Genomic DNA, 12,145 nt, shown 5'->3' on the forward strand with positions numbered 1-12,145 from the left:
AGCAAAAAACTGGGATTGGAACGTTCAACCAGATATTCAATCCAAAATGTTGTTGTTGTTGTTTTTTGTACTGATAATAGAAATTCTGATCCTTCATTGTTGTTTGATCTGAATGTAGTAATACATATTTACAACTAGTAATTCATTTTTCATCTCCAACTTCCAAGTGTACCAATTTGTTTTTGCCACATCACACTTTTGCTGATGCTCGCTCAGAATGAAACCCAGAATGTTTTGTAGAGTTTTAGTAAAATTAATAAAATGTTGCCTCCTTCACTGCAGAGGACTCAAACAACCTTCAGAACAGTTTTGGATCTCAGCTCGGGATTGCTGTGAGAGCACTGCGGTTTTCTCATTCTTATATCTCTCAAGACGTCTTCTATCATGAACGTCTACGCTGGTGAGAGAGGGACGATAACAGACACTGTCCACTACAGAGAGTTATTTAGAAAGCCAGTGCTCCAAAGTCGTGGAGCTGATTGGTCAGGAAGACAGCGGTGCTTTGACCGGACAGGCCCACCCCTGATGAAGAGGGACGGGTCACATCTTATTCTCCAACTATTTCAACCTGGCAGTAACTTGCCATATTCTCCTGTACACCTTTCTAATCTGTGTGGGTTTTAGCTATATCTCTAAATAAGAGACATGGTTTCAAATGAAATCAGAGACAAATGAGAGTGTCTTCTTGTCAATCTGGTGTAGTAGCAGGTCCATGAGGCTTTAACTGAATCTGCAACCGTATTCTGTCTTTGCCCACGGCCTACCTGCCCTCTTCCTGCCTCTTGTCCCATTACAAACAGGACCAGGACCAGGACTGGGGTCCGGGGTCCGGGATTGGGTTTGAGAGCTTGAGGAGGTGTTTCTTGACCCAAAAGGCTGCGTCAGGGCCTGAGGGTGGGCTGGGCTATGACTGGTTGTGTGCTGATGGAGGACCATGAGTGCTGGGGGACTGAGACATGTCTCTGCCAATGATCTCATTCACTGCGAAGAGAGAGAGAAAAAACAGAGTAAACATCTTTTACATGAGTTAAAACGTCACTGGTGCTTAAGAAAGCATTTTTAACAGTTTTGAAGCTGAAAATGACAGGAAAGGCTGAAAATAATATGGAAATAAAAGTCATATTTTAATGAATACTAATCTCCAATCATTATATGAAATCAATGAGGTGTTGACTTGAAGGGCTGCTATTAGATTTTTGAAACCACGCCGTGTAAGTTGAGTTTCAAGCCCTGAAGCTTCACATCTGTTTGGCACAAATTGACAGAAAGCCCAGAAACCACTGGCTTCATCTGCCCATCACGAGAAATGAAGTTCAGCTGAAGTACATAATCCTGGTCAGCAGAGGGCGATGCTGTTCCTCACAAAACTGAAACGTCAAACTCAATCAGCAAAGTTCAAAGTGGAAAAACTCACACTAACTGGCGGACCCAAAGGTCACAAAATCACAGCTCTGACGTGATATATAATCACTCCTCACATATCAAATGAGAGAAACTATTCCATTCAATAAATGTGCCATTTCTGACCTTAGTCTGAGTCCAAGAAATGTTACCAGTTACCACAGCCCTCCTATAAACACAGCGCTGTACGGCCAGCCAACCAGCGGGGTGGTCCGTTATTAGAGCTTAAAAGGTGGTTCAGTACATTTCCTCAGGCTGAGTAAAACCAATCAATTGTTAAAAAACGCACTGTGGAGCCCGGGGTGGCACTTGGGCACAGTGAAGTTAATTACTCCACTGACTCAGTTAAAGCCTGATTTAAAAAAAAAAGACAGATAACTCTTTCTCTGCACTGCTGCCTGTTTTTCAGGCAGGTGATTGTTTTACATCTGCTGCCTCCATTCAGTATTCACACTGTTGACCACAGGAGACACAGCAGGGAGCTAGTATGAAGTGCAGCCGTGAAGTAAATCAACTTCAAATACTTAGTGGTGAGAAAGACGCAAGGACAGAGAGAATTGCTTTGGTAAAAATTCATGGAAAAAGTGAAGTGAAGGTTCTTTTTTTCCCCCTACTGTAACAAAACTATTTAATTTTTGTCCCGTGACTCCTTTGTTTGATTTGGCAAACTGGTTTGGGAAGGTGTAGCACAGACCTCTGGCCCAGTGTGACACTGGGAGAGTTTGACGACCTGTCTGTACATGACAGCTCTTCTCTCCTCCACCTACCTCGGTCCCCAAAACTGTGCTTTCAAAGCGCAGCCTGCCCGGGCCATGACAACCACATGTATTACTGTAAAAACTAGAAACAAGGGGGCCGGGGATGACTCAGTCAATGATGGGAAAGTGAATTAAGATACCATATTTAAATGAGATGACACACAAAGTGACATGAATGCTTTTCAATAAAATAAATTCAGTCAAATATAATAATCCTCATGTTGTGGTTACCTTCATATCTGTTTCACAATTCCATAATCTCCACAAACTACAGTGCGTTCTGAGTCTGTTTTTCTTGTGTATTAATTACAAATATTTCCTTTAAACACCGTGTGTCTTTTACAGTCTCTGTCACAGGACCAGCAGGTTTAATGTAGTGCCTTGGTGTACATTCTGTTATATTTGTGTTTTCTGCCGCTTGCTTCTGTGTCTGGCCACCATCACTCACATCATCCTGTTAGCGTGGGAGGCTCTTCCTTTCCCATGTCAACCATGTTCTCACACACACACACACACACACACACACACACACACACACACAAAAACACACACACACACACACACACACACACACACACACACACACACACACACACACACACACACACACAGCACCACCACGCACTTATGATATGAGACTACAATGTGAATTTCAAAACAAACATTTACCTTTGTATATATAACACTGAGGTACAATATACAACAAGTTGGCCGGTTTATCGATTTGGTCGGACTATTCCATTATTGAAATAAAACAGTGATGGAGGACTACAGATTTCCTTTAAAGGCCATGACCTTTCAAAAGACAAGTGGTGCAACTGTGCTCGAAACAAAGAGCATCTTACTGCTGTCAAAGGACCATCACAGCAGCTGTATACATACATCAAATTAAAAAGCTGGCACAGTAACTAACTGTGCTTCTTCTATCCAAGCTCCACAGCGATTTAGTGAAATGTATATCTGGGAAAAGTTATTTTTTTTATATCATAGATGGTAGACGCATCTATGATATAAAATATCATAGATGCGTCTACCATTATCTTTAAAAACTGATCATGTGTAAGGCTCCAATTTAAACACTAATAAATGAAACGAGTGGGTCAACCACAGAGTGATGTTTACAGGCCTGTCTTATACTCGTGCACAGCTAAAATGTTCTGTGGTAAACTGTGTAGCTCTGTTGATACATGGGAGTGAATCTGCTCTAACACCACAGGAATATGAACAGCACAGTGCGAAGTGCGACAGACCGACAGCAAGTGGGCGTCTGCCGAAAACACATCACTTTCCGCTGTTCTGTTTAGATTGTTGCAGAGGCAAACATGAACCTATGGTCTGATGAATCACGAGACACAGAGTGCATTTCGCATAAAACGATCTGAAAGCCGGTGACTTAATCAAGTGCGTTGTTATTTAAATTCCTCTCAATTTGATTCATTCGGTTTTCTCATTTAAAAAAGATGCCGAAAGAGGTTTCCCTACACAATCTGTCAGAAACATTTTCGCGAGGCTTCACTCTCGATATTACAGCTGCGCTCTATGTAAATATGGAAGACTTGATTTGGGGCCGTTTGAAGAAAGATTGTATCTTATTTTGTGAGTGAATTTCCATCTCAGTCTCAAAACAGTCAATAGAAAGGAGAATACCTTTTTATTTTCCTTAGGAGAAAAAATTATTGTCGCGTAAATAAGTGTAGTGTAATAAGTCTGGACTAAAGACAAAAAATATAAAACACAAAATACACTGGAGGAATCTACAAGCAATATTATACAAGTATTTTACGTAAAACAACGGTTTATTATTATCAGTGAGCAATAATCTATGTCCACACATCAATAATCCAGAAGTGAAAGAGAGGTTTGAGTCAAGCCCGGCCTATGAAGAGTTTCATATGCTGATAGTGTTTTATCAGATTTACTGGTATTGGTCATGACAGTGCAACAGAAAGTCGATGATTCAGCGCTGCCTGACATCGGTAGTGTGGCTCTGAATGGCTCAGCCGGAGGGAGATCCTCTGCATATGACTGGGAGGGGGGCTCCCTCATCAGAATATACATCTGCAGGCAGCCAACCTTCGCTACTGCTACTACTACTACTACTACTACCACTCTAACATAGGCTTACATCAGATGGATCCTTCCTTTCTGTGCTGATAGCTTTTAATGCTCCATGTGTGTACTTCTGTTCCCCCTGCAGTCATGTGTCAACACTGCTTCTTGTACTGGGCTTTAAATGTGTTATCTTAAATGTCCATACTAATCTGTAGGACCAGGCTTCTTCAGGTTTCAGAGGAAATACAAGGAAAACAAGGACAGGCTTAAATCACTGTAAACTAGATTAGTTACAGTCATCTGTTGAATTAAGCATCATTGTTCACTGGCAGTATACGCGTCAGTAAAATTAAAAAACAAGCATTTGGGTATAATGTTGCGCAAAATGCGCTCAAGAAAGATATAAGCAAAAAAAAATCCCAAAATGTGGCCAGAATATGTCACACGGTCACAGTTTTTGCAGCTTGTAAAAAAAGAAATCGTTGCTCGAGAAACAAATGTGTGGTAAAATCTACATATGCTGAATGAATTGTTATCAGGAGATTCTTTAATCTTCCCGAGATAAAGTTCAACATCTCACAGGAGACCACTGTGATTGGTTAATCTCACGCCTCCATTTCTAAAGTGCATGTCAAAGAAGGTATATTAAAAAGATTTCCATAATGCAAAACAGGAGTGAAATAAGCAGATGGGCCTTCAGCACAATAAACATGTCTGCTGTCGAAATGGAAAATGGGTAATTATCATAACCCTCTATGACACATTTAAAAAAAGTTCCCTGACCCAGGCTTAGAAAACATTACTCTGGCAGAGCAGATTAAGCAAACAACTCAAAGATTGACTGATCCTTGAGTCCAGCAAATGAAGACAACATGTCACAATGGAAAACATTTGCGCAAAAGGGAAGAAAAATAGGCAAGACTTGGTCTGCCTGCAAGAGGGAATATCAAAGCACACAGTTTCCATTTGCAGGTCCCTGTAATGACATGCACAGTCCACGTCTTCACGGAGCCCCAGGTAGGAGAGGAAACGTGAAGCGATCACACACACAGTGGAAAGAAATGGTCATTTGATGGAACTTGTATTGAAATCTCCCAGGTCGACTCAGCGGAGTGCTTTCTGGTTTACTCGTTTAACTCCGCCGCTGCTCTGTGATCTGTTTTATTTTAATTTCACTTTTGGAGTAAGTGAGGGAGTGGGTGGGTGAAGGCACATAGATCTTTAAAAAGTTTCTCAAAGTTCCTCATTCCTGTGAATCATCGCTGGATTTCCCATCTTGACCTAACGGTAAGTGATTCGAAAGACTCTCAGCCTTTTGATCCGGGACACAGAATAGTGGCTCCACTCAGCCGATGACCACAGGACCGGGTTTAGGAAGGAAACCACTGGATGGCCGCCCGGGGAGATCGGCAAAGCTCATTACAATAGTTCATAATGGGACCTACTGTAGGTCTTATCAGCAGAGGGCACGAAGCTGATGAATCTCTGGTGTCAGAACCATCAGAACTCAAAAGCTTTTCCAGCCATTTCATAGGTTGTGGTCAGAATCATCTAACCCATCGAAGTTAATAGATTTTTCATTTTTATTTTGGTTAAAGTTTCCTTTACTCCTGTTCTTTGAGGAAAATATACAGCAGTAAAGCTGCAACCACTGATTATTTTCATCCTTGAAATAACTGTTTGGCCAATAAAATGTCAGAAAGACAATTTCTTCAAATAGCTTGTTTTTTTTTGTCCAAACTGCAAACATATACAGTATAATTCACTATCACACAAGATAGAGTAAAGCAAAAAATCCTCATTTGAGAAGCTGAAATTAGATAATTATTTGTATTTCTGTTTCAAAAATAAATATAAATGACCTGTCGATCAACTAATCATTGGCTTCAGAGTAAAGTTTAAATAAAGGTATCTTTCTGTGTGTATAAAAGTAAACTTTTATTCACACATTTCAGCCTCTGTACATTTAGTAGGGAGAGTGAAATCTTCACAACAGTCAAGTCCTCACTAGCGCCATGAGAAATGTTGTGACTCGTATTTATTTTCCAGTCAAACACCGACACTCAATAGTTAGGCTGACGTGCACAAAATCAACTCAGGAGGAGCAGCCAACTATGTAACAAACAAAATCTTGGCTAAATTGAAGACTTTTTTTCATAATAATTTGGTACACGTAGAGTCAGACTCGTGAACTCAAAGTCAATAAGTTGCTCTCATCCCCACTGAGGGATATCCAGGCTTCCCCTCCTTCTGTCCAAAGAAAGAGGCAGCAGCGGCTCCAGCCTTTGCCAAGACCTCTGCATTACGCTCTAAGACCTTAATTGTATGGAAAGATGACACAGAAAGTCCGTTTCCACTTTTCAGGGGAAAAGACCAGCAAACGTTTGCCATTGTTTTTAACGAGCAGCAGACGCATTCGATGGAAACATATTTTCCTTCCATGGTTTTCATGCCATCGAATCATGAGCTCTGTGTTATTACTCTGTTATGGTTGGTTAATGGCAGCATGAAGTCTCCGAATGAGATGGTCCCATATACACATGTCTGTGTGCATAAACAACAACAATATGATTTATATCTGGTTGTTTCATACAAATAATCACAGTTAAATAAACTACAGACATGTTTACATTTCTTCCTGGTGCTGCACGCACGCACACGCACACACACACACACACACACACACACACACACACACACACACACACACACACACACACACACACAATATCAGAAGTTATGATTATGGAAAAAGTAGTTTGTCTATATTTGTCAATATCTCTCGTGATGTGATAAATTCATAGTTTCCAACCATCCAATGTGCTTTTACTGTAAATCCTTTTGCGTTACAATTTTGTTGAATGATGGTTGTTGATCTTCGCGATGGCAGCTATTTAATTACAATAAATGAGGCAGTTACACCTTTACAGTACAGAAACAATTGGGCCAGTTCAAATAAACTGTTCAGGCCTTCCCAGTATCATTTACAAAGGTAGCCAAAAACCAAAAGGTCATTTCCAAGTTTAATTTCATGTATAATTTCATTCGGAGTCGTATTTCTCAACACCTGTCAAAGGTAAATCCAATATTCACTGGCGTTTTCCCTGGTCTGGCCGGCCAACTCCGGAGAAATATATCCAAGTCTTTTTTGGATCGCTCGACATTGGCTTCTTCAGCACTCACTTGTTTTCCTCATTTACGGCTCTCTGCCATTTTGCAACATACAGGAAGCGTGCAGTCAGATTGTGGGCAGAAAGCAGCTGCCCATGAGCTGAAGACTCAGTGGGACCGGCAGTGCTGACAAGCCTTTGTCTTTACGAAGAGCTACTTCTTTGATGTTATAAAATAGTCAGACATAATCACTTTCTGGCAGAGAGTCATAGGAGTAGAGAATTACCACTCTCATATCTCTGCGATAAATATACAGCGAGCGTGACTCTCTCTGAAGGTAAAAAATCCACCTGCACCTCTAAAGTTCACTAATTAACATGCAGTGTACACATAACCACTGTATAATTATAACATGTTGTTTTCACATGATTTAAACAAACAAGATATACCATTGTGAGCATTACAGGTGCTGGTCGGAAGATTGTGTTCCCTTTAGTCAGAGCAAGACGAGCTGTTTTCCCATTACGTGGACTTAAGTAAGCTAGAACCAACCAACTTAAACCAATAATATCATGACAGCCATTCATCAATCTACAACTTTAGTGAAGAGAGGTTCTCAGTCCACTGTAGCTCCACATCACACTACATTCGAAGCCCATCCACCTTTAGGAAGTATTTGATTTAAATCCCTCTTGTAACTGCACAACATTTAAATACTCAGTTTCACTGGGGAATACGTCACAGCACAGAAGCTAAAGATGCTCTAACTTCTGTTCCACTAATACATTAACATGCAGAGAAGAATAGTCTTGATCTTCTCATCTAATTCTGGGCAATAAATCAAAATGTAGAATTCACCATTTTGATATAAAAAGTATGCTCAATTCGCCTTTAAATTTAGAAAAAGCAGAGGACATGTGTGCAACAGAACAGTAAAAACATGCATTAAAAATATGTGTTCACTGCATGTGAACTAACAGTGCTATTAGTTTATTTTATCATGATTCAATTTAATTTAATTTATTTTTTATAGCCTGAAAATCCCAAATTTGTCTCAGGGGGCTTTACAACCTGTAAACATATGTCATCCTCTTTCCCGGGACCCTCACATCGGCACAGGAAAAACTCACCCCCAAAAAAACGTTCTCCTGAGGGAGAACAACGGAGGAGGGATTCCTCTCCCAAGACAGACCGAAGTGCAATAGAGGTCATGTGTACAGAATGAACAACACATTCAATACATTCATATAATAAGAGTAGTATGCATGATGAAAAGGTTACGACGACCAATAATAATAGCAGCAGTGGATGTGGTAGAGTAATAATGGTAATACAATCAGTGATGGTTTCGGCAGTAGCAATGGCAATGCAACTAATACATCTTCAATGCTGTCACGCCCTGTGTGTATCTGTGTGTATTCATTTGTGCCATTACTGTACTGCGTCTGTGTCTCTCATAAGGAGTACTGGCGGCAGGGCTCGGATTATTATTAACCCTCCATGCCGTGCTCACAGTTTGAGGCAGCTGTGGATTTGGGCAGGGCCAACAAAAGACCAGCTTTTGTTGTGAACACACTGCGCACACTGCTGACATTCCAGCAACTGCTTAAACACGCACGCACACAAGCACACAAGCACACACACACACACACACACACACACACACACACACACACACACACACACACACACACACACACACACACAGACACACACGTGCTGTCACATCCCACCCATGCTCTGTAAACATGGAGATCGTCACATGCTGATTAATTGCTGAAATGCAGGGTTCGACAGCACAGGGGCTTCGTATTCTGTCACCATGCCGGCTGTAATCATTACAGGAGGGCCTATTGTTCAACTCCCGTGTTTATGAAGAAGCCAAACACACAATTTACAGAGCTTTGGATACCTGGTTGAGGATCTAGCTGGGGATTCATATTAATTCATATAACAGTAACAGTAATACTATTCTATAATAGGTCCACCAATCATCTCTAACTGTTGATTTTTAAGTCCTGTAATAAAGAATAAAGAGAAAAGAACCTGTATTTATTTTATTGATGTGCTCACACGCCACAGTCTCTTCACTGAATGTGCCCAACAGTGACCGTGAAAAACCTGTATTTAATAATATTTAATGATGGCACACCCAACTGTCCTCCTCTGTTTTCACATCTTAACAACATTCAGTTATGACTCATGCTGCTTTGTTGAAAAGTTCCTTATTTTCTTTTCCCATTCAATGCCTTTGTTAACATCTTCTTTTCCTTTTGTTCACTGCAGAATCTAATACGAAGTCTTGCCGTCTGTCTGCTCTGATTTCAATGAGACTATTTTATATTAAATATATATTCTATATCATTTTTATATTTGTAAAAGGGCATGTTTCATGGTAACTACACTACTTAATTTGGTCTATATGGACAAATCAAAATATACAGTTTATACTTTTTTCAAAAATTATTTAATTATCAAGTATCGACTTTAGTTTAATGTTAGATGCCAAGTACATTTCAGATTGAATCTCTCGGCTGAGTGACCCGGCAGTGGGGTTGGATTCTGACCTTGTCTGTCCATATGTCTGTCAGTCTGTCTTCCTACCTCCTGTGTCTCTTGCTTTGCACACACACACACACACACACACACACACACACACACACACACACACACACACACACACACACACACACACACACACACACACACAGCATACTCACACCTCCACAACATCAAACAGATAGAAACAAACACAATACCCCAGCTAACGCACACACACAGACACACATCTCAAGCATGCTCTGGTGTGCGTCACAAAGGCCATCTGCTTGCTAACCAGAGCAGTTTTCTACTCGCTCACATTTGTATTCCCTCTCAGGCCGTCTGTGATACTGCAGTAGTAGTAGTTTAATGTATAATGACGGTATGATAAAATATTGATTCAATCTCAGCTTTCTACAGGTCAGAAAACATGTCAGAAAACTGTTAAAAGCCACATTTTCCAAAACACATTGAATGTTTTAATAAAAGAGTAAAACTAAAGTGGATGACAGTAGAAATAATAAAGTAATAGTCAGTGAGTGAAAATCATGAGCTGAAGGGAGAAAAGTTGATGCCACATCATTCTCAAACGTCTAAAGGGTAACTTCTTCATGGCATTATCAACAGAGATAATCACAGTGATTAGCCTTAAAAAAGTGAATTATGCCTAATAGCTCTGTATTGTATTTGTGTGAGTTACATGTACTGATGTTATATGGCTCTCTCGTTATGCATTAATGCCCATCCTGGTCTGACAAACTGGGCTTAATATGGTCTACTTAAGAGAGTGTGACCTCCTAAAACTGGGAGCTGGGTGTAAGCTTCACGTTGCTACTTCAAAACATGGCCTACAGAGCCGGGCTGGCACAGAAAGCTATTTTTAGCCACTGGCTCAAAGGGGGAGCTTACATTCCCAGTTGAACCGTGTCATTTACAAACTTTTCTCACACTTTTTTTTGGTCAGAGCACAGCCAGCTACTTTCAGAGTGTCTGTCTCTGCATGTGTGATGGGGAGAGGCCGACTAAATCTGAGTTTCAGTTTTGTGTGAAACATTTCTGAGTAAACAGATTTCATGTGAGCCTGTAATAAGGAAAGACAGAAAAGAGACAGTGAAACAGTTTTTTTTTCTTCGGACATATGTTTAAATGTGTGTTAGCGTGTGTATGCATATGTGTTATGCACTGATAAACCTCCGTGGTTGTCGGCCTTTCACACTCGACTTATTAACAATGGCCCTGTGTTAATTAGGCTGACCCTTGCTAGCACACAATATCACACCTCCCTGACAGCCTTGTCAGGCTATTTATTAACCCTAAACCTTTAGGACCCTCATTTGATTATGGCACTGGGGTTAACAAACCCAAGCAAGTCCCTGAACGGCCGATAAGGAGGTAGATGATTGGTAATAGCTTGGACACACATATTTTAAGAAAATAAGTAGAATTCATGTGAGGGAGACAAAAGCTGCTGAATACATGTGCTGACTTCACGGCCATTTGTTAAGTCAACGAGTTCTCCTGAGTATGCTAATTAGAGTTGTTAATGCATGTACACACACGCTCACATACACACAAGCGCACACAGGATGAAGCGGCACACAACTGTAGTTTCTGTGTTTCAGCTACAGTCTTTGCAAGTAGCACAAAATGATGCAATCCTCTCCCCCTGCCTAGTACAAAGAAGCCAAACAAATGCAAAGTGTAATTAACCTTCAAAAACCACTGCCAGAGATACAGAAGCTTAGCAGTTTTACCATTATGCCTTTTAATATGATACTATAGTTATCAGTTCTCTTCTGTCTATGTTACCCAATACTAAGTCACAGGACCCCTCAGTAATGAGCCTGGCTATCACCATAATCAGGCATCAAGGTTTCAGCCACTTACAAAACTACTGGTATTGTTTTACATTATCAGACACACATTTATCTTGCATGTGACATTTTTTAGGTTAAATTGAACTCAGTGATCCATTGTTTTAGACTGGAAATGAGATTGATCACAGATGGGTGTGATGTGTATATATATATTGTGCAAAAGGACAGGGCGAAGTAAAATGTGATAATGAGTGCAGCAAGACTACTGACAGAAAAGTAGAGAATGAGTGTCCGAGCAAAAACTAAATAAATGTGTAATTACATAGACAAAGCAAAACAAAGTGAAAGATTGATGGAGTGAAGGTGTGTGTCTACTGGGTGTCTTTTTCTAAGGGAGAACTTCTCGTTTTAATTGGATCAAATATCTATTTCTGATGGCCTTGCTTTTTCTGACTGAGTTGAAAG

The 12,145-nt window shown here is 40.4% G+C and overlaps 1 protein-coding gene across 1 annotated transcript in view; it reads right to left on the reverse strand.

The window, feature by feature from the left end:
* Positions 1–904: 904 nt before the first annotated feature.
* The window catches only part of nfatc3a (nuclear factor of activated T cells 3a), a gene marked incomplete at both ends in the record, with an annotated part of 54,088 nt that continues 42,847 nt past the window's right edge, over positions 905–12,145 (reverse strand). Inside the window, one exon of the mRNA XM_079216608.1 lies at positions 905–981. Within this exon, the coding sequence (XP_079072734.1) occupies positions 905–981 (77 nt within the window). The remainder of the gene's footprint in view (positions 982–12,145) is intronic.

The sequence above is a fragment of the Taurulus bubalis genome, assembly GCF_910589615.1.
Source record: "Taurulus bubalis genome assembly, chromosome: 4".
NCBI lineage: Eukaryota > Metazoa > Chordata > Actinopteri > Perciformes > Cottidae > Taurulus > Taurulus bubalis.